General features: G+C 48.4%; 1 protein-coding gene across 1 annotated transcript in view; it reads right to left on the minus strand.

Moving 5' to 3' along the window:
• The window catches only part of LOC107106980 (4-trimethylaminobutyraldehyde dehydrogenase-like), a 34,256-nt gene extending 14,063 nt beyond the window's left edge, over nt 1-20,193 (minus strand). The window contains exons 1-7 of the mRNA XM_015407196.1: nt 20,013-20,193; nt 18,225-18,370; nt 17,150-17,279; nt 16,348-16,482; nt 15,688-15,884; nt 12,536-12,676; nt 6,284-6,472 (exon numbers count right to left, since the gene is read on the minus strand). Of these exons, the coding sequence (XP_015262682.1) occupies nt 6,284-6,472; nt 12,536-12,676; nt 15,688-15,884; nt 16,348-16,482; nt 17,150-17,279; nt 18,225-18,370; nt 20,013-20,193 (1,119 nt within the window). The remainder of the gene's footprint in view (nt 1-6,283; nt 6,473-12,535; nt 12,677-15,687; nt 15,885-16,347; nt 16,483-17,149; nt 17,280-18,224; nt 18,371-20,012) is intronic.
• Between the last annotated feature and the right edge of the window lie 3,400 nt (nt 20,194-23,593).

Below are 23,593 nucleotides of genomic sequence, written 5' to 3' on the forward strand. Positions count from 1 at the left end.
CTGGGAACCCGTATGTACGAAGTGTCGACCGAGTGTGGGCAAGTACTACGGAGACACGTCGATCAGCTCCGGCGGCGCATACTCCCGGAACACACCAGCACGGGAAGCCCAGAACCGCAGCCGGCGCTGGAGGAGGACGCGCAGCCACCCCTAGAGCCGGTCTCTACCCCAGGAGAACAACCGAGCCTGACACCCAATTTTTTTTAAATGCTTCCCTCCTTTGGACAGCTGTCTGAAACTCTTTTGAGGCACTATGCTTTTAGTACTCCTACCTTGCATACCAGGAAAGTAAACTACCCAAGAGGTGGGTTGCCATTTTGCATGAAAAAGGCAACACACATATTTTTCAAGTTCTGGAAAGGGGAAATGGATACTGTAGCCAATGCTCCCTTCTCCCATCTCACCAATAAGGCCATGGCTAAGCAGTCCAAGGAGGGTCTCTACTCTCTATACGCACTGAGCCTTAAGAAAGTTAGAAATAAAAATACCAAGCCCTCCCCTTAATCTTCCTGGGCCTTCTCCTGGCATAGCCGCTAAATTATAGGAGTAGTATTGTAGTGTATGTTGACCACCACCGGGGGCCAGCGAACAGCCAGAGCTTGGCTCTGGAAGAACAATAGGGACTAGGCTCCTAGTCCCTCCACTGGGGAACCAATGGGAACCATGGCGGGAGATTCAAACCCACCAATGGTGACCAGGGGTGTGTCCCCAGGTATGTATATAGTTGGCCTGCCGGCCATTTGTTCCTTGTTCTTGTTGTGTACCAAATAAAGCGTGCCATGCACCACGTTGTCGTCGGTCGTTTATCCATGCGGCAACCCACTACATAACATTTATTATGTATTTATTTCATTTATACCCCACCTTTCTCCACAATGGGGACTCAAAGGAGCTTACTTTATTTTCCTTTCCTCCATTTTACCTCCACAACAATCTGTGAGGTCAGTTAAGCAGAAAATATTTAACTGGACTGAGATTACCTACTGAGCTTCCACAGAATAATGGGATTTAGAAAATGGGTCTCCCAGATCCCAGTCTGAAACTCTAACTGCTACACCGCACCAGTTTCATGGGATGACTGCTGTTGAACAGTAGCAAGCAGACAGTTCTGGGTGAGTCTTGCAAGTTTCATGGTTATCAGGTTGCCTGGTGGGTTGCTGCCAGGCCTGACCACGATGAGTCCTCCCTCAAAAGCCAAAACAGCCCCGAACGTCCCCTCTCCCCCTGCCTTTTACTGACAGAAACCAAGGCTTGAAGGCTGGCAATACTGTTTGCCTAGCAGTTTCTTAAAGCTACAGGCACACCTTTATCATTTTTGGTGTTCTAAGCGCCTCGGTGTATTTTCTTTTTTTTTTTTACATTTCAGATTTTTCAGCAAAGCTAGGCTTTTCTCAGGTTTGTAGAAAGATCTGTCTTGTCTGTCCATGACCTCAGTCCCTGTACTTAAGTATCCACAGATGGGACGACATGGAGAATTAGATATATTGATGATTGACTCAAGTGTGCTGTCAAAGGGAAGCCAAATTTCCCCAAATCAGATTGGTACCAGAAAAAAAGGTGTCAATGAGAAACAGAGGAAAACCTTGCATGTCTTTATCCAAAGTTGCTGAAATCTCTGAAGCACGACATCAAGAATTCACATTTGTAGATGGCACATAGATAGGGGAAAGGTGTAAACAGTTGTATTGGCCCAAGTAAAATCCGGAACAAGAAACACTATCTGTACAATCAGTGGGGTTTTTTTTGTAAATAAAAAAGAGCCAGTACCCATATATCAGATTATGCTGATTTTCACCAGTTCCCCCTCTCCCTCTGCAGATCCCCAACAGGCTGTTCCTGAGGGCCCATTCTCTTCCTCTGGCTGAGTGAGGCAGGCCAGTGCATGATGATCAATACTTAAAAGAGCCCAAGAAAAAGATGCTGGTGTTCATTAAAAAACCCAACAGCCCTGCAATGTGATACTTTTCATTCGGGCCAACCAAGATACCACAAAACATGGTGCAAGCATTTCCGCTCAGCAGGACTCATCACCAGGTTTTTAAAAAATTAAAAAATAAGGAGATCAAAACAGAGTTTTTAGGGCAAGATATGAAGACTCTGGGTGATTTCCCACAAGCGCTGCTCCGCGCTCACTCCTCCCTTTTGCCCCGATGGTACGTGTCAATTTCACACAAGCTGCATTTTGCCCCGCAGCGGGCAAAATCCCAGTTTAATTGCTGTAGGTGTGAGATTACAGCACTCATATTCTGGTAAAAAGCCAACCATGGTAGGTTATCTCATCTGAGAAAAACAGAATCCAGGAAGATCTCTAGAACCTTGCAAGAAGCACAGTTCTCTGTTGGCTGAAAGCACATGGAAGCAAATGAAGATTTCCATTTTAACTATGCCTGAGATCGTTTTACTGTTTATACAAGGCTTAGCAAACTGAAGTCAAATTGTGCCATGATTACCTTGTGTAAACAGTCTTTTCCCAGGTTATTTCTAGGTTGAAATTAGTCATCCATAAAGTGGGGGAAAGTTGTAAACATAAGTCTGCCTTTATTAGACTTTAAAAAGTCTCCTTGGCAGGCTGCCATTTAGCATCGTTCTTACCTGCAATGACCAGAATTACAAAGCATTGTAGTGACAGAGTTGTATACTCAAAACTGTGTTTGGCAGCCTGTTTTGACCCTCTGTTGTCCTCTCCCTTTTGTTGAGCACGCTTCTCCTTGCTGGAAAGGTTTTGAGGGAGAAAACTCAAAGGACTCTGAAACCAACTTGTGGCTAATATAAAACTCTCCAGGGAAACCCACTGCACACAATTAAAGAGACCCAGAACATGGCCAGATATGCAATGTCCAAACACTTCACCATAGTAAAAGCACGAAAGGCTTTGCTCCTGAATCAAAAACCTCTCTTAACAAGGTCTGTACCAGGTTTATATCAGACTAATCCAGACAAGGTTCCACAAGTTTGAATTTCATTGACTCAAATATTTCATAGAGATTCGTTAGTTTCAGTTGCTTCAGTTGGAACTAACTTTATCTGCATCACAGCACTTGTTTTAAAACAGCCCTTGGCTGTAGTGAGCTCAGGGCAGAAGATTTTGTCCTAAGGCCCCGTTCACATGGCGAATTTGCCGCGGGAGAGCCACGGGTGGTGGGCGGATTATCCGTGCGCGATCACACCCCAACATCTGGGAAGTGGAGCGCACCCATGGCCAACCCGTGGCTTACTGCCGAAAACGCGGGATAAAAAGTAGTACCTCCAAAGTACTGGTAAATGGTTTGCCACGGGATGCATCCGGATGCCCGTGGTGTGATTGAGCTGGCACATGGCTTTCCCCTCCGGCCCCTCGTTTATGCGCCGGTGTCAGCAAGCTGCCATTCTGTTTTCTGTGACCTCTGTGTACATATCCTTTCCCTGTTGCACCCGGCTTGGTTTCTATCATCCTACTCCTGCGTTGGAATGCAAAAGATAACTGCTGGAGGTTGTGTGGGGGAGAAGATGCTGTAATGCTTGGCTATTGCTTTTCCCATGAATACTGCACCTGTGTTATGTCTAATATCCTGCCTGGTTCCCATGGACTGGGCGCGCAACCGTTTCATTAGCCCGCCAGCGGGAAAGTTATTCATTGGACCTGTATCTCTTTGAAGTTCCTTTATTATGCTTGATCTAACTGTGTATCCCCAGTTCTAACAAAGAACGTGTTTGAGTATGCTGTTATTTGGGTGGTTGTTGATTTGTTTTCTAAGCAAGCTCATTTTGTGCCTTTTCCTTCCTTGCCTACAGCTCAGAGGTTGGCGAAATCGTTTATGTCTCACGTGGTGAAAATTCATCAATTACCTGCTAAATTAATTTCTGACAGGGGGACCCAATTTGTTTCTAAGTTTTGGAGGGAACTTCTTTCCATTTTAGGGGTGGAACAAGGGCTCAGCAGCGCGTATCATCCTGAGACTGACGGACAAACAGAACGAGTTAATCAGACCCTGGAGCAATATCTTCGTTGTTTTACTAATTATCAACAGAATGATTGGTGTGAATTGTTGCCTCTTGCTGAATATTGTTATAACAATACTGTCCATAGCTCCACGGGCATGTCTCCTTATAAAGCTGTCTCTGGTTACGACAGCCCCCCCCTCCCTTTCTTGGAGGGGATGGGCCAACGTCCTGTGGGGGATGCTGATACCTGGTGTATGTCCTTGCAAAAAGCATGGCCTCTGCTATGCCAAACACTTGACGCAGCCAAGGCTGCTTACAAGACCCAGGCAGACAAGGGTAGGGTGGTGGGGTTTGATCTGAAACCTGGGGATCTTGTGTATGTCTCGACCAAGAACATTAAGATGCTGCGGCCTAGCAGGAAATTGGGGTGGAAGTTCATTGGTCCATTCAAAGTGCGTAAAGTCATAAATAATGTGGCGGTTGATGTTGTTTTGCCTAAGAATTTACGTGCTCTGCATTCTGTTTTTCACATGAGCCTGTTGAAGAAGGATCCTGGCCCGTCTCCCTGGATACCAGCAGTTACTCCTCCTCCACCTGTCATTTTGGAAGGGGATGAACATTTTGAGATCGCTGATATCCTTGATTGTAAATTGAAACGTGGTAAACTCTGGTACCTTATCGAATGGGTTGATTTCGGTCCCCAGCACCGCGAATGGGTGGAAGAAGGGGATATTCGGGCCCCTTACCTGATCCGTAGTTTCCACAGAAGGTTCCCGGACAAACCGGGAGGTCTCCCGCCCAGCCCGGGAGATCTCCCGCCCGGCCCGGGAGGTGTGTTGTAAGTGTATTTTAAGGGGGGCAGTATGTCAGCAAGCTGCCATTCTGTTTTCTGTGACCTCTGTGTACATATCCTTTCCCTGTTGCACCCGGCTTGGTTTCTATCATCCTGCTCCTGCGTTGGAATGCAAAAGATAACTGCTGGAGGTTGTGTGGGGGAGAAGATGCTGTAATGCTTGCCTATTGCTTTTCCCATGAGTACTGCACCTGTGTTATGTCTAATATCCTGCCTGGTTCCCATGGACTGGGCGCGCAACCGTTTCATTAGCCCGCCAGCGGGAAAGTTATTCATTGGACCTGTATCTCTTTGAAGTTCCTTTATTATGCTTGATCTAACTGTGTATCCCCAGTTCTAACAAAGAACGTGTTTGAGTATGTCGTCAACGCTTTGAAATAAATTTTGCTTTTCTTAAAACGTGGATTTATTCTCGATGCTTGGGGATCCAACAGCCGGCTCCGAGGGAAGGACCCGTGGTGTGCCGCCAGCACGTCTGATCGTATAATCGAGGATCAAACTGCACCGGGGCAATTTGCCACGCCTCCCCCCCACGATATCCGGCCTGTGTGACCGGGGCCTAACTTCCCTACTTTGATTCTCACAAAAACCTTGTGAGCTCAGTTAGTGTGGGAGTTTACAAGTTGCTTACATTTCAGCCAAAAAACCCAACAGTTAGGCAGAGAGAGAAAGAATGAAAGAGAGAACAACTGGTTAAAGAGAGTGAAACAAACTTCATAGCTGAAGGGGGATTTGCTCCACAGCTGAATGCCCTAACCACTACACAGAATCATAGAGAGTGGGAAGGGGCCATACAGACCACCTAGTCCAACCCCCTGCCCAATGCAGGACCAGTCTAAAACATCTCTGACAAATATTCATCCAGCCTCTTCTTGAAAGCTGCCAGTGAAGGGGAGCTCACCACACCTCCCCGGGCAGCTGATTCCACCTCTGAACCACTCTGACCCTGAAAAGGTTTTTCCTGTTATCCAGCCAATACCTTCCTGCATGCAATTTAAACCCATTGCCTCACAGTGGCTGTCAAATATTTTAGACGGAGACTGAGAAAGGTTTGCCTAGAGTGACCTGGTGCGAGTGTGGTGGGAGGAGACCCGCCTACTTTGCAAAAGACCATGAGATGCCAGAACAGGCTGTGAAAGACTCCTATTTAAAACAGAACCAAGATAAGGACACCGTGGCCAGTCACAAGGAGAAAGTATTGGTGACCGTATTTAAGTTTTCCATAGAAGCAATCTCAGACTATCTACCGGCATTTCGTAGCCAGATGCACTTGGGCCACCATCCATGTGGCCCTTCCCTTCCTCGTGGTTGCTTTTAAAGACCAACTAGCACATCTGGAGTTCCCACCACAAAACACCAGCATCATGTTTTGTTTGATCCTTATATAAATCCAAGTCTGGAGCTGTTTTATTATCTTTTGAAACTAAGGATCACATTGTCCTGTGTTGCAGATACCCTGCTCAAAAGTCAGGCCTCTCTGGCCAGACATCAGTCAGTCAGTGCTCTCACCTGCTCCTTTGCTTGTGTAACAAAGCTCAGCACCTTCTTCAGGTGGGGTTGGTTGATAAGTGCCCCCATCCTGGTGTCATTCAGCAGAGGATCTCCAATTTTTATTTTCTGGGTCTGTATCACCACTTCCTCGGTAAAGGCCTGCAGGATGCCACGTTGTACAAACACCCGTGTTCCATTGGAGCAAACCTGAAAGACAGACCGAGGTCTAAGAATGAGCCCACGGAGTAGGGAAGAGAGCTGCTGGTGAGTGGTTTTTCCCCCTTTGCCTTTCCTTAAGAAGAGGAAGAAGAGAAGAAGAGATTGGATTTATACCCTGCCCTTCACTCGGAGTGGCTTACAGACTCCTTTCCCTTCCCCTCCCTGTGAGGTAGGTGGGGCTCAGAGAGCTCTTTCCAGGATTGCCCTTTCAAGGAAAGCTCTGACAGAACTACGGCTTGGCCAAGGCCATCCAACAGCTGCAAGTGGATGAGTGGGGAATCAAACACGGTTCTCCCAGATTAGAGTCTGCACACTTAACCACTATGCCAAACTGGCTCTCACTGCTGAGGAGAATTAGCCGAGGATCTTGTGTGGGAGGATAGAGTTTGAAAGGGAAAGAAGGATACTGCAATTAAATGACTGGCTATGTAGAGAGTGTCATCAGGAAAGGTTTGGATTTTTGGATCATGGCTTATGCTTTTGAGATGAAGCTCTTCTATTGGGAGATGGTTTGCACTTCATGAGGGTAGGAAAAATGTGTTTGGAAACAGCCTTGCAAACCTAATAAGGAGGGCTTTAAACTAAATCCTATGGGGGAGCGAGACAAAAATTCAAAGCCTAGTATGATGCCAGTAACTGTCAACAACACTCAAGATTTGTGGGGAGTGGCATATACGCTAGGAAACATGAACTTGTACGTAAGTAGAGAAACGAAAACCTCAGGGTGCATAAATGCACAGAGTATGGGAAACTAGCAGGAGGAATTTGAAGTCCTAATACAGAAAGTATTAGGACATGTGAGGAAGTGGCATCACCTGTTACAATTTCACTTTCCTGTCCCCACGATGGGCTACCATGTCCTTTTTGTTGTTTTTAGTATTTATCACTAGCCTAAGCTTGTACTAAGCTTTAGTTTTCCTAACTCTCTGCAAGCACTGGTTATTTGTTTATATTCACCCTTGATGATAAGGCCTTCCTTCCATTTTCTAAATGAGTGTTTTTTAATTTCTCAATTCTTTAGAAAGCTATTTATGGAGCCACCTTGGCTTCTTTAAGCTCCTCCCATTTTTCCTTCTCACAGGAATCCTTTGTGATTCTGCCTTCAGTATTTTGCTTTTAAGAAATTCCCACCCCTCGGAACTCCCATTTTATGTATTTCTGACCATGGGATTCTATCCAGCATAACTAAGTTTGTCAACATTTGCTTTCCCAAAGTCCAACCTATATGTCTGACTACATACAGCTTTTACCTTTCCCAAGACTGTAATTTCCAAAATTACATGGTCACTACCAGAGGTTGTTTGGGCCTAGAGCGTGCCGGAGCACTGCTCCGGGAGCCCAGGAGCAGGGACAAATAGTGGTGGTTGCAAGCCCCACTGCCAGCTCCCCACCCCCACGCTCCTTCTCTTTAAAGTCGCGCCGCAGAAGCAGCATGATTTCTCCATTCATAGAATCATAGAATGTTAGAGTTGGAAGGGACCCTGCAGGTCATCTAGTCCAACCCCCTGCACTCTGCAGGAGCATAGCTGAAAGATGGTTGCCAAGCCTCTGAATTAAAACGTCCAGCGAAGGTGCATCCACCACCTCCCGAGGCAGACTGTTCCACTGCTCAACCACTCTTACAGTTAGGAAGTTTCTCCTGATATTTAGCCGGTAACAACTCCCTTGTCATTTCCACCCATTTGATCTAGTCTTGCAATCTGGAGCAAGAGAGAATAGATCCACTCCATCTTCTACATGACAGCCCTTCAAATACTTGAAGACTGCAATCTGTCCCCTCTAAACCTTCTCTTCCCCAGGCTAAACATACCCAACTCTTTCAGCCTTTCCTCATAAGACTTGGATTCCAACCCTCTCACCATCCTGGTTGCCCTCTTCTGGATACGCTTGAGCTTGTCAACATCCTTCCTAAAATGTGGTGCCCAAAACCGGACACGGTACTCCAGGTGAGGCCTGACCATAGCAGAATAGAGCAGAACTACCTCCTCCCATGATCTGGACACAATGCTTCTGTTAATGCATCCTAAGATTGCATTAGCTTTCTTCACAGCCACATTGCACTGCAGGCTCATGTTTAGCTTGTGATCAACCAGAACACCTAGATCCTTTTCACATGTGCTGCTGTCAACCGAAATCCCTCTTATTCTATATCTGTGCCTTTGATTTTTTTTGTACCTAAGTGTAGGACTTTGCACTTACCTCTATTGAAATTCATTTTATTTGTCTCAGCCCACTGTTCCAGCCTATCTAGATCATTTTGAATCCTGACTCTGTCTTTGTCAGAATTAGCAATCCCACCCATCTTTGTGTCCATCTGCAAATTTGATAAGCATCCCCTCTATGTCTTCCTCCAGGTCCTTTATAAAAACATTGAACAACACCGGACCTAGGACCGAGCCCTGTGGTGCTCAACTTGAGACTTCCCTCCACGTAGATGCAGAGCCATTTACGAGCACTCGTTGGGTACGATTTTTCAACCAACCATGAATCCATCCAATGGTTGTACCATCCAGCCCATACTTAACCAGCTTATCCTCAAGGATATCATGAGAAACTTTGTCAAATGCTTTACTGAAATCTAGGTATACTATATCCACAGCATTGCCAGAGTCAACCATTTTAGTAACTCTGTCAAAAAAGGAGATAAGGTTGGTCTGGCATGACTTATTCTTGATAAACCCATGCTGGTTACTACCAATTAACTCATTCTGTTCAAGGTGCTCACAGACAGAGCGTTTAATAATCTGCTCTAGAATTTTTCCAGGTATTGATGTCAAACTGACAAGCCTGTAATTTCCAGGGTCCGTCTTTTTTCCCTTCTTGAAGATCGGGACAACATTCACTCTTCTCCAGTCTTCCGGCACAACACCAGTACTCCAGGACATCTCAAAGATTAGAGCCAGAGGCTCTGAAATAACATCTGCAATTTCTTTTAGCTCCCTGGGATGCAAACCATCCAGCCCTGGAGATCTGAAAGTATTTAAGGCAGCTAGATGCTCTCTAACCATTTCCTTACTTACTCTGGGCTGGCAGCTCCTCTTTCCTTCATATGCCCTGCATTCTTCAGTTTGTATACAGCTCGCCTTATGCTTAAAGACCAACGCAAAGTGAGAGTTGAGTAATTCCGCTTTGTCTTCATCCCTTGTTAATCTCGACCGTCTTCCCCTAGCAATGAGCTTACCCCATCCCTGTTCTTCTTTTTGCTCCGAACTTTAAAACCCTTCTCTCTGGAGTCGTGCCGCAACAGCGGCGCGATCTTTCTATTATATTCTATGGGGCCATAGAATACAATGGAGAGATCACGCCACCAATTCGGCATCAATCCAGAGAGAAGGAGTTTAAAGTTTAAACCCCTTCTCTCTTGTGTATCTCTTCATTCTATTCTATGGCCCCATAGAATACAATGGAAAGATCGCCCTGCCACTGTGGCACAACTCCAGAGAGAAGGGCTTTAAACTTTAAACCCCTTCTCTCTTTGCTTCCCCCCCCCCCAGCCCGCCTTGGCAGGCTGGCTGGGTAAGCAAAAATGGGGGGGCATTTCCAAAAGCCTCTCCCCCCCCCAGCCAGCCTTGGCAGGCTGGCTGGGGGAGGGGTGGGGAGGCTTTTGAAGATGCCCCCTTTTGCTTCCCCTTCTGACATCACTTCTGGTGATGTCAGGGGGTGTGACATATGCTAATGAGCTATTAGCTAATAGCTTGTTAGATATGCTAATGAGCTCCTGCAGCTCTTTTTCTACAAAATGACCCCTACCCAAGGTGCTCACTATTTATTTGTTTTATTTAATTTCTACCCCACCCTCCCTCACCTCGTCAACCAGTTCTTTCCTGTTGGTAAGAATGAAGGCCAAGACAGCAGATCCCCTTGTTTCCCTCTCCACTTTCTAGAAAATGAAGTTGTCAGCAAGACAAGTCAGGAATTTATTGGACCTTTCATTTTTAGCAGAGTTGGACTTCCAAAAGGTATCCGGGTAATATAAATCTCCCGTGACCACCGTGTCCCGTCTCTTTGGGAACTTTGTTATCTGTTCTAGGAGTGTCTCATCCAAGCCCTCTGCCGGGCTTTGTGGTCTATAGCAGACCCCCACCATAATATCACTATTATTTCTTACTGCTTTTATTTTTACCCAGAGACTCTCAACTGGACTTTCATGTTCAGATTCACATATTTCCTCACAAGTATATACTGTCAGGTAGCCCTGTCATAGGTCTGGAATGTGGAGGGGTGCCCTCCCATTTTCTGTCTTATCTCTCCATGGCTCACCAACTGTTTGCTATCTTATGCTTGACCTTGTAGATGTTCCAGCTGCAGTTTTTCTCGGCTGGGAAAGTTAACGGCTTTAGTTTTGCTTGCTTGCTTTGCCTGCGCGCGAGAGATGTATCTATTGGCTCATGCTTTCCGGGGTGTGTGTGTGTTTGATTCTAGTATAAGTCAGAGGCCCTAGTATTGGCGGCCATTCCTGACACAAGCTGTACACATGTCTCTAGTACTGGATTTACCAATAAACATCTTCTCATGAAGCCCTGTGTTGCGTAACCTGACTAAGGACCCTGACATATACCTCCTTTACATATAATGCGACCAGTGTTCCCTCTAAGCTGAGTTAGTGTGAGCTACCTCACAGTTTTTTAGCCTCCGGCTCACACATTTTTGTCTCAGCTCAGGAAGAAGGATGGCTCCAGAGCGGACGAATGTATGCAGTAGCCAAATCACTCGCTCACAACTTTAATGCCGGTAGCTCACAAAGTAGAATTTTTGCTCACAAGACTCCACAGTTTAGAGGGAACATTGAATGCGACTCCTCTGCCCTTCCTTATTTGTCTGTCCCTTTTAAATAAGTTGTACACCTCAATCCCAATGTTCCAGTTGTGAGTGCCATCCCACCAGGTCCTCTAAGCACAAAGAAATTTGGATCATAGCACATACAAGAAGAAAAACACCAACTTTGTGAGCTTGGCCTGTTTTCTCAGACCCTGCCACAAATTTTGTTAATCTTCAAGGTGCTACTAGACTCTTTTCTACTGCTACAGACTAACATGGCTACCTATCTTGTTTTCTCAGAGTTCTGTGAGGAAATAGTAACTCATAAGAAAGAGCATTTTCAGTAGCAGTAGTAACCAGGTGGGCTTTCAGTAGCAGCACGTGGTATGTGAAATGGCTCACGACATTGATGGTTGAGGCCAAAATTCCTAAATGGTGCCTTCTCCTGATAATCAGAAATGTAATCAAAGCCTAAATGAGTTACGTTTTGTTCCTTAAAAAAAAGAACTGGATCCACTGCAGCCTTTTACATGGGATCAGTTGCTGCCACTCCCTGCAAGAGAGTCTCACCTGATGAGACATCCGCAGTCTTTCCCCACTGTTCCTGCTAGGGTTGCCAGCCTCCAGGTGGGGCCTGGAGATCCCCCACATTTACAAGTGATCTCCAGCTGACAGATATCAGCTCCCCTGGAGAAAATGGCTGCTTTGAAGGGTGGACTCTATGGTATTGTACCATGCTGAGGCCCAGGGCTCATTTCCTGCCGGAGCACACAGGAGTGATGCTCCAGCAGTAGGAGCCCAGGGGGCAGGCACATGCAGCAAGGCCCGCCCCTTGTTCCCAGCAGTCCTCAGTCGGGCCTCAAGGCAAGGTAAGTTGCAGAGGGGGGGCCCCCTTGCCTTTCCCAGCCCACGGGAGCCCAGGGCAAGGATAAAAGGGGCTTGGATCTAAGAGATCCAAGCCCGAGGGAGCCAAGGGCAAGGGAGAAAGGCCTTGGATCTCTTAGATCCAAACCCTTCCAGCCTTGCCTTTCCTCCCCCCCCCCCAGCCCACCCAAGCCTGGGGGAGCCCAGGGCAAGGGTGACAGGGCTTGGATCTAGGAGATCTCTTAGAGCAAGGGATGTGGCATATGCAAATAGGTTATGCTAATGAGCTCCTGCACCTCTTTTCCTACCAGATGACCCCTGCCGAGGCCCCTCCCCTCCCCAAACCCTGCCTTCTCCCGGATCCACCTCGAAAGACTCCAGGTATTTTCCAGCCCAGACCTGGCAACCCCAGTTCCTGCAGCAGCATACCTCGCCTTGGGTGAGGAAATTGGCCATGAGGGCTCCTTTCACTGCGTTCGCCAGGATACAGTCAGAGAAGATGAGGAGGGGGGACTTGCCCCCTAGCTCCAGAGTAACTGGCTTGACCCCATGGGATGCCATCGCCATAATCTAGTGTGTGGGAGGAAATGAAATCAATTTAATGAGAAAGATGAGCAAGTTCATACCAGCACTGTAAGTTCTCTAGACAGATGGAAACGAATGAATGTCCACAGGCACCCTTCGCTTGCGAGAGTCATGGGATCCCATGCCGCTGACTCTCCCTGGGACACTGCACTGTCCACCCTGGTTACCTTTAGGTGTCAGAACCCACAGCTAACAATGAAGTACATGCATTCAGGAACGGTTATACTTTTATTGCAAAGCTATAGATGTAGTAACATTGCCTCGCTGACGTGGGGATTCAGGGGCTTGCCCTTCAATGGTTTGCCTCTTTCCTACAAGGTCAGGGACAAAGGGTGGCTGCCGGGGACCGGCGATCCCATAGGTATCCCGATTGTGGGGTGCCTCAGGGAGCGGTGTTGTCCCCGATGTTATTTAACATCTATATGCGCCCCCTTGCCCAGATTGCCCGGAGTTATGGGCTTGGGTGTCATCAATATGCAGATGACACCCAGCTCTATCCGATGCTGGGTGGCCGGTCGGATTCAAGTCCCGATGACCTACATCGGGCGTTAGAAGCTGTGGCTGGTTGGCTCTGGCTAAGCCGATTGAAACTAAACCTGGTGAAGACGGAGGTCCTGGGCCTGAGTCGGACTGGTGGGGGATTGGGGCTCCCTCTTCTGACCTTCGACGGGGTACCTTTGGTGCCAGCGCCCAGGGTTAGAAGTTTGAGGGTGCTCCTGGACTCTTCATTAACAATGGAGGCCCAGGTGGCAGCCACTGTCAAGTCGGCCTTTTACCATCTCTGGCTGGCAAGGCAGTTGGTCCCCTACCTTGACCACGATGACCTGGCCACAGTGATCCATGTGACGGTCACCTCGAGGCTAGACTACTGCAACACTCTCTACATGGGGCTGCCTTTGTCGCAGATCCGGAAGCTGCCGCTGGTGCAGAATGCTGCAGCCAGGCTGTTGATGGGGCTCTCTAGAAGGGACCACATTCGGCCTGTGCTGAAAGCGCTGCACTGGCTGCCAATAGCGTACCGGATCCACTTCAAAGTGCTGGTTCTTACCTATAAAGCCCTATATGGCCAGGGTCCAGCCTACCTGAGGGGCCGCCTTTCCCCATATGTTCCCCCAAGAGCATTACGGTCGGGGCCCCAAAATTTGTTGGTCATCCCAGGCCCCAAGGACATCAAATTAGCTGTGACCAGGGCCAGGGCTTTTTTGGTGGCGGCTCCTACCTGGTGGAATGAGCTCCCAGGGGAGATCAGGGCCCTGTGGGACCTTATGCAGTTTCGCAGGGCCTGCAAGACGGAGCTCTTCCACCAGGCTTTTGAGTAGGAGCCACCGCCCCACTATACCATCACCGTCATCGGCTCCTGAAGGACACATTGACGAGGTCCTAAGGAAGAACCTGGCAATTGCAAAGATGATCTTATAAGCCGTCGCCATTGGGCACAAACATCATGGGAAGTATCACCTGGAACTGTGTAGATTCCATCTTGGACTCATGACATTAGTATTGATTGAGCACCGTTGTTTTTAAGTGTCAGATGTTTTATTATGTATTTTATGTCTTAAGCTTACTATGTATGATATGTTTTTACTATGGCATGGTTAATTACCTTGACCATGTTAGCCACCCTGAGCCCATTGGGGAGGGCGGGATATAAATGTGAAAAATAAATAAAATAAATAAATAAAGAATGGCGGCAACCAATAGAGCCTAATAGGATATAGGGTATTCGTATGCACCCCCCCAATGGCATGGGCAAATTAGATACCCTCCCGCGTGCGGGATGAGTTAGGAAACCGTTAGGTGGCTAAAGCTGGGAACCAGGAGTCTCTCACGGTACATAGGAGACTTCCAGACAACACAACCTCCTCCTGCACATCTGTCGAGATAAGCGTTTCAGCACAGGCAGAACAGCAGAGATAGGAATGCAATAGCAATTACCAAGACACAGAATGAACTCCCCAACCCGCATGGCAGCATAGCTGACATTAGGTTAGATAACTGCAATGTATTCTTTGTGGGCCTGACCTTGAAAACTGTTTGGAAACATCAACTGGCGTGGAATGCTGCAACCAGTAGGTTGAGGGGAGTGGGTTATCTTGGTCTGTCTACACTGGCTCCCAATCTGTTTGCAGGTGCAATTCAAAGTGCTGGCCTTGGCCTGTAGAGCCCTGTATGTCGTTGGGACCACCAGCATGCCTGGAGGCCCACCTGCTCCTTTACGGACCTGCCTGACTTCTGCAGTCACCTTCTGAGGCCTGCTTCAGGGGCTCAACTTAATCCAATCATGCATTGTGCTGTTTTACTGGATGGTTGTCTTCTTCTGAATGTTGTAGTCTGCTTTGAGTCTCAGCAAGAAAGACAGACGAGAGAGGAAGCGAGTAAGCATTTCTGCTCCCCTAGGAGAGAGCCAGGTCCCCTAACCTAAGCACCATGTGTGGGTGCAGTGTGGACAAGCTGGTCAGGCATTTGCACCGCCTTGCTGAAATTCACTCAGTCCACTTTCTTCTAATATCCTTCCAGCCTGGAGAATTTGGTTAAAAAGAAGTAGCAGAGAACACAGTGCTGTGCTGGGGACACTGTGTGGCACTCGTGGACTGGCCTTAGCAAGCTCCAGGAGACGGCAGGCCAAGCCGTAGGCAGCCAGGCACCCTTGGAAGTTACAGGTGGGCTTTCCCCTCCCACCCACCCGCCCCCCTTGGTGGTCCATTAGGCCCCAGAAGTAGCATTTTTACCTTAATTCCTGTAGACACACTGCCAGTGAAAGAGACCTTGGCCACACTCGGGTGCTGGCACAGGAACTGGCCTGTGGCAGCCCCCCCCTGCACCACATTGAAAAGCCCCCTGGGGACACCCGCCTGGCTGTAGATCTCTGACAGCATCACAGCAGAGATGGGGGTGCAGGGAGAAGGCTTGAAGACTGGAAGTTCCAGGTGGGCTTTCCCCTCCCACCCACCCGCCCCCCTTGGTGGTCCATTAGGCCCCAGAAGTAGCATTTTTACCTTAATTCCTGTAGACACACTGCCAGTGAAAGAGACCTTGGCCACACTCGGGTGCTGGCACAGGAACTGGCCTGTGGCAGCCCCCCCCTGCACCACATTGAAAAGCCCCCTGGGGACACCCGCCTGGCTGTAGATCTCTGACAGCATCACAGCAGAGATGGGGGTGCAGGGAGAAGGCTTGAAGACCATGGCGTTACCTAGGGGGTCCAGGGCATGTGCCAAGGAAAAGGGGAAAGTGCACTGTTAGTCTCCTCTAGACCATTGAACAACCCCTCCCAGACCCCCCAGACCCCAGACCGAGGCAGCGGAGGGCAGGCCGGCCTGAGCCTCCAGTAAGGGCCCCCCATGCACAGCCCCTCGCCAAGCCTCCAGAAGGGGTGCGTGGCCAATTCATTGCCAGCTTTGAAAAAACTTTTATCCCACATTCTGAGTGAGGGTTCACAAAATGTCCATTGAGTTTGCTCCGTCTCTCTTCAGTCTTTTACATTGGACACTCTTTGGTGCCAAAGAGAGAGACGGCAGCAGTACAGAATGTGGTCCCCTGTCCCACCCCCGCCTTCCCATGTGCCATGAAGCTGGCGTTTCTGCACGGTGGCTTGACTTTGGCCTCTTGGCAAAGGGATCTGCTGCCCCACCCCTGAGCCAGAGCCCATTCTTTACCACAAGCCAAGGCCGGGGCTGATTTCCAGCAGGCGATCTGGAAAGGGTAGTTCCAGGCACCAATCCCAACACACACACCCAGCGGTTCTCTTCTGGTGTAAGCGAAGGATCCTCCGGGCAGTTGGATGTGCTGACCTGAGCAAGGACGAGAGAGCAAGAAGCGCGGGAGTGGCCCGACTGGCACAGCCATGGGTAGGATTCCAGGCAGCCAGAGCCCGGCATGTTGGTCAGGGCAGAGGCGCCCCGCAGGGGAAAGGGGTTAGGGTACGGGCGAGAAGCCGATGCCAGCTGGCTCCACTCAGGGCCACCTGCTCTTTGAGGTGTTTCCTCCTGCCAGGGAGGCCTTGGCGAAATAAGGCCCTGCACCTGCAGTGCAGCAAAAGGCTCCCTTTCCCAAGGCCACACTTCATGTCAGCCGGGGAAGTGATGAAGAGTCATTTCCTGTATCTCTCTCTTAACAATTATACATCACAGCTCTGCATTGTGCGCTGCCTAAAACCATGTTTGAAGTGCAAATGGGTTAAAACAAAATGAAGTGGACAACACAGAAGCCTGCTGCGGGGAGCTAGGTAAGCTGTGGTCTGCTACAGAGTGTTTCTGCAGCAAATAACAAGTTACAGGAGAAAAGGGGACAGCAGCCTTCTTTGGGGATGTAAGCCAAGCAGCAGAGCTGGTTTCTGGGCACCAGTTGCACAAACGGAATCTACAAGAAGAGCCATACTGTTTGAACAAAGGTGAATAACCAGCCCTAGAGTGCTTTATTATTAAACTAGCTGGGGACAAGCAAAGCTCAACCTCTCACCTGCCAGAGAGCCAGCTAAGCCAGCATAGTACTGCAGACATTGCAAAGATATGTCAACATCCACCAGGGCTTCAAAGATGGACTTCCCATTATTGATTGTTTCCATGGTAGCAATTTCTTCCCTCTGTTCCTGGAATTCCAACACACACAGAATTTCCCTAACTGCTATATTTCAGAAGACATTAACAACGGTGTCCGCTGGAGTCTTGTGTGCTGTTCTGGAGGCCTCACTTCAAAAAGGATGGGGACAGAATGCAGCGTGTGCAGAGGAGAGCGAGGAGGAATATCGGGGCCTGGAGACCAAGCAGCCCTGTGAGGAAAGGCTGAGGGACTTCTTGGGAATGTTCAGTCTGGAGAAGAGGAGGCTGGGGGGGGGGGGGGGGCAGGATGGCTCTCTTGAAGTATTTGAAGGGCTGTCACTTGGAGGAGGAGGGCAGGGAGCTGTTCCTGTGGGCAGCAGAGGTTAAGAACTCACAATAATGGGGTTAAATTAAGGGTGGGAAGGTTCCAGCTGGATATTAGGAAAAACTTTTTTACTGTAAGAGTCCTGCAACAGTGGGATCAGCTGCCTAGGGAGGTGGTGAGCCCCCCCTCCCTGGCAGTCTTTAAGCAACATCTGGACAAACACTCATCAGGGATACTGTAGGCTGATCCTGCATTGAGCAGGGGGTTGAATTAGATGGCCTCTGTGTCCCCTTCCGGCTCTGTGATTCTATGATTATCTGGAGTTATTGAAATAATAACTATTTTCATGTATTTATTTTATTTTTTATTTATTATTTTTGGATTTATATCCCGCCCTCCCCGAAGGTAGTGAGTCTAAAAACACTGTTGTCTGTGGCAGCCATTCCTCTAGCCCTGGCAACTGCCTCTTCCGTGGATGAAGATCCCCTTTCTTTCTTTGCCCTCTAGCAACTGGAGGGGATGTGTTGGGAGGGGTGGGTGGCAAGTACAAGCCATGGACAGCTAGCAAACGGAGCCCAGATTTGTGGGCCTCTGGTTGGGCAAATAGTGACAGCCTCCAGCATGGACTCCAAGGAAGCTGGGCAGGCCCATATGCCCCTCGGCTACATACCTGGATGGCCCTGGCAGCCTTCAAGAGTGCGTTGCCCCGTTCCATGCCTGATTTCTGGCTCCATATCTTAAATGCCGCTTGTGCATTCTGCACAGCCAGATCCACCTCCTTCTCCCCAGAGAAGAGGCACTTGCCGATAACACGGCCTGAGGAAGAAGAACGAAATTCAGATTCTAATGACTGACATACATCTGGATTACACCTGTGGAAGACGCCTGTAGGAGTCCAGCTCACAGGAGCTGTTTGTTGGCTCTCTGGAGTTTCGCAGTTGCATCATACAAAAGGCTGCAATATTGATCAGTACGTTTAGTCACATCTATTCCTGCTATCTCTGAATGTTCTCTTGCAGTTCCAAAAATCACCCGGAGAGAGGAAGGAAAGAGAACTTGATACAGCCAAGGGCTGTGTGTGTGTAGCCAAAATTCTGTGATGAGATAGTTTAGATTCAGCATGAAGAAACAGAATGCTGTAAACTCTTAACATGGTTTTCTTAATTTGTTCTATTTATTGTGTAATTATATTATATTGCATAATGTATTTTGTTTGCAGCCATGACCAGTAAAAATCATATTCTACAAAAGCACACACATATAGAAAAATAAACAATAATATTCTGCATTTGCATCTGTTTCTGGGAGTTCATCTGGCATTACCTACATGCAATGCTCCCTCTAAGCTGTGGAGTCTTGTGAGCAAAAATTCTACTTTGTGAGCTATGGGCATTAAAGTTGTGAGCCAATGATTTGGCTACTGCATAAATTAGTTTGCTCTGGAGCAAAAATGTGTGAGCCGGAGGCTAAAAAACTGTGAGCTAGCTCACACTCACTCAGCTTAGAGGGAACAGTGCCTACATGCTTTTCAGAACTTCTTCGGGCCAAAGATATGAAGTGTCTTTTTAACAAGTTAGGTCTGGGTTCCCTGGACCTCACTTGGTTTCCCTGTAGCTGCACAGTGGTGGTGGCAGAGGTCATTTCGGGGGGGGGGTCGTGGGGGGGGGGGGGACCGGGGGGGAACGCAGTTCCCCTGGGTGTGGCACAGGGGGTGGGGCACATGATGAAGCCCCGCCCCCTGCTTCCGGCCGCCCCGCTTCCAGCCCTCATTCAGCCAGGAGGAGGCAGGAGAAGAGGGAGGGTAAGTTGCTTCCTCCCCGCCTCTCCCCACCCCTGCCTGCCTGGGGCCAGGGAGGGCCTTGGTGGGGCTTCCACGCACTCCCACTGGCCTTGCAGGTCCACCGCCGGGCCCCTGATGTCAGGGGGGGTGGCATATGCTAATGAGTTATGCTAATGAGTTCCCCTAGCTCTTTTTCTACGAAATGACCCCTGGGTGGTGGGGAATGTTGTTTTAATGTCTGAGAGGGGCTGAATTGGCTAGGGATTCTGTGCATGTGAAGCTCCAAAATGGGGCAAATAGCCCCCTCCCCACTCCCGGGCATTTTTTAGCACAGGGAAATGGGATGGGAGACGTCGGGAGCCCCTCCCACCCTGATATCTTGGGCCAAACAGGTCTGCTGCAGACTTTTAAAATGATGTTTTCTCACAATTAAAAACGGGGGGAGGGGTAGCTGTACTCAGCCATGGAAATGCTCTTGCGGATCCAATTATTGTCTAATCAACATGATAGTGCCACCAAATGAATACAACATTCCAGTCCCGTAGTGGGTTCCTATACCGCCGCTTGCTACCGCCTTAACCTTGCCAAGGGCGAAGATCAGCTGTCACACGCCTGTCCCTTGGTCACCTTCCCTGACCTGTGTCTCCCCGGCAGCACGTCACCCTAAGAGATAATTACCGGTTGCTGGCTCATACACTTCCTCACTGTGACTCCCATCACAAGGCTGGACCCGGGCCCCGTCTCGGTGGTTGAGAGGCTGCTGCAATTGAACGGTGCCAGTCGCAGTGCTCGTGGAAGCACAGCGGAATAGACGAGGGAAGCCAGGGAGCAGGAGCGGCAAGCCGGAATGGAGAAGCATCTGAGTACCAGAGCACAGGAAAATGCTGGAAAGGAAATCCTTTGGGACACTTTTTTTGACCGAATGGCACAGCTCAGTGATTATGATGTTGTCTTACTCTGGCTCCTCTCTTTCATATTGCCACCCGAAGGAGGGACTTGTGTGCATATCGTTTCCCAAATCAGGTGCATCATGCAAGGCTGTCCCCTGCACAAGAAAACCCAAAACCCAGCCCAGGAGGAAAGAATCTTGGTCGATTCCCCTTTGACACGATAAATGTGAGATAAAGAAAGCACGTAACCAGAAAACAATTTTATTACCATAACCCAGACAACAAGGAGCCAGTATGAAAAACAAAGAAAATAGAAACCAGGAGAAACCAGTCACTTTGACAATCCTGATTTGTAGCTGTATTGCTTTAATCTAAACCATTAAAGTTTGTGTTCTTCCCACTTGGCTAGTCTAGGGCAAACCAACCCAGAGAGAAGATAGGTGAGGGGTTGCCTGAATTGGCATCAGGTGTAGTGGAATAAATGGGAACCAAACTTGGGTGTGGCAACCACAAAGACAGAGAGGGTTGGGGCTGCCCTTCTTAGGCACCTAGATCTACAAGGGTGCCAGGAGAGAAAATCTGCTATCTGGGGCACAGAATCTGTGATGGCGTTGGGCCAAAACATCAGAACATGACTGCCCACTGGTGGGCCTTTGGTTGTGCTCTGACTGCTGCCTTTTTAGGATCCAGGACCTCATTACTGCAAGTCCAGCATCAGGGCTCTGATAAGATGGGACAGCCCCTCTCCCATGTCCACACTGGTGGGCTAGAAGTTGGGAGGTGAGTGGCTAAGCAGGAAGGAGTAGGGAGGGCAGCCAAAGTGAAGCGCAAACGTGGGGGAAAGAAGCCCAGGTGACCGGGTGGGTTAGGGGGATTCTGGGTGAGGGGACTGACTGGGCAGGAGGCAGGAGGGGGGAAGGGAAGCCCGAGGCAGTGCCATGTAGTGGCAGTGAGGGAGGAGTGTGCTTTCTCTTTGCCCTGGGCCACCTCACTCATTTAACTCTAATATTTTACATGTCAATCAATGCTCCCTCTAAGCTGTGGAGTCTTGTGAGCAGAAATTCTACTTTGTGAGCTACGGGCATTCAAGTTGTGAGCGAGCAATTTGGCTATTGCATAAATTAGTTTGCCCTGGAGCCCCTCCTTCCTGAGCTAAGACAAAGATGTGTGAGCCAGAGGCTAAAAAACTGTGAGCTATCTCACACTAACTCAGCTTAGAGGGAACACTAATTTCAATAGGCTTGGCTGTTAGCTATAGAGCAAAAACCTTTCTTTAAAAAGCAAACGTGCCCCAAGACCATCCCAAAGGCACTTAAAAACATTTCTTTCTGGGTTTTTAAAATACAAAATAATTGGACAATCTCCTTGGAAATGAACACCCCCACAGGTCATAGATCTCAGCCTCACACTTCATTCGCTGCTGCCTGCCCAACGGACGCTCTCCAGCCAAGGGTGCTGCCAGTGGCAAAGGAGGCCCCCCTGGGCCACGAAAGGGCCTCACTTCTCTCGGACTCCTAATTGCCAGCAGCAGGAAGCTCTCCCCAGAAAGGGCTTCCTCCCAATCTCAAATTAGGGATGAGTGACATGCTGGCCTACCTTCCAGGTGGGCAGCTTTGAGGATTCTTAATGAAATGAACCTGAACGTCTTTCAGTGCACTCTGTGAAGGCCACCTTTGTGTAAGGGGGGGGGGGAGAGGCGGCAGCAGTGGGGCTCTGTTGACCAGTAGAAGCTGCGGGAGCGTCTCCAGGCAACGGTTCCTGTGCATCTGGAATGTTGGAGGGAAGAGGAGAGCGGTGGTTGGATGGCAGCGGGGGGGGGGGGGGAGGGGGGAAAAGGGGCAGGGAGGGGGGGGGGAAACAACACTTCTGCATCCATCCAAGCACCAGGATGCAGACCAGCAACCCTGACCTCCATGCACGCAGATACAGCAGCAGATCTGAGAAGCAGCCATGCTCTCATAAAGGACAGATGTTCCTGAACAGAAGTCATGAGGGAATCTCTTCTCCATCACGCAAGCATTTCTCCCTCCCCCCCCCCACCTTCGTGTATTAATTTCACCTGGAGAAACACACATTCATCTCCTTTCTGAGCCAGCCTAAGACAAAAGGACGTGCTCAGCAACAGACAATAGCAACAATCCAGTCTTCCTGTCACCCATCAAGATAATGCCACACGGTCAGACATCTGGTTGTTAATCCAAAGCACGATTGGTTCTCTTCCTTCTTTCCTTTGTCTCACCCCCTTCCTCCAGAGGTGTCACTCCCTGCCAACCATTAATTTTACTATTCCCCAACCATTAATCCCTTTATGAATCCCTTTTTAAGATCTCCTGGAGACCAGGTGACCACGTGAGCCTTTGCCTCAGGTCACGTTTAAGGTACTTAAGGAGAGCCCTCCCTGGGCTTGCTTTTGCCTCTCTCTCTCCTAACCCCACCCTACCTTGTGGGTTCCACTCCTGCACAGCTTGGGACCCTTCCATGTGTGTTGCTGGTCAACTCACGATCCCCTCCCTTATTTTATCCCATTTTTTGCTGCATGATCAACTCATCTTGTCGGACAGGTAAAATATTACCCTTCCAACGATACTTCCTGCTCATGCAAACGTCTCTATACTTTCATAGCTGTATTCTTAGTCCTGTATTGTGTGTGTGAATGCTTGATTTTTGTTTGTATGCTTGAAGAATCTTTAGTAAAGAGATCATAAACCTGTCTATATTGTAACCAACCATATTTATAGTCCATTTCTTCTTCTGATTTCATCTCAAATGATTTTCCAACAGGTTTCAAAATATCTCTATATTGTAACCATTCCTCTCCCTTATAAACCGAATAAGGTTTAATTACCTCTGCTGGTATTATCCAAAGTGGTCTCTCATCTGAAAAAAACCTTTTCTATTTAATCCAGGTATCAAATATCGTTCTTCTAATATAGTGGTGCTTAAAAAAACTGTCCATTTTTGTTTTCCCATACCATAAGTATGCATGCCATCCAAATCTACAATTATGTCCTTCTAATGCCAACAATTTTCTATTGTCTAAAGTAATCCATTGTTCCAGCCATGTTAAACATACTGCATCGTGATACAGTTTGAAATTCGGTAACTGGAATCCACCTCTTTTTTTTGCATCACAAAGAATCTTCATCTTAATCCTTGTTTTTTTTCCCCTGCCCATACAAATTTTGAGACCTCTTTCTGCCAAGAATTTAAAATCTTTGAGTCTTTCACTATTGGAATGGTCGGAAAGAGAAACATCAAACGCGGTAAAATGTTCATTTTCACCACCGAAATTCTACCCATTAACAACAAGTTTAATACATTCCATTTTTTATGTCCTGAAGAATTTGAAGCCAAAGTTTATCATAGTTA

The sequence above is a fragment of the Gekko japonicus genome, unplaced genomic scaffold (genome assembly GCF_001447785.1).
Source record: "Gekko japonicus isolate JY-2015 unplaced genomic scaffold, Gekko_japonicus_V1.1 scaffold4950, whole genome shotgun sequence".
In the NCBI taxonomy this organism is placed as follows: domain Eukaryota; kingdom Metazoa; phylum Chordata; class Lepidosauria; order Squamata; family Gekkonidae; genus Gekko; species Gekko japonicus.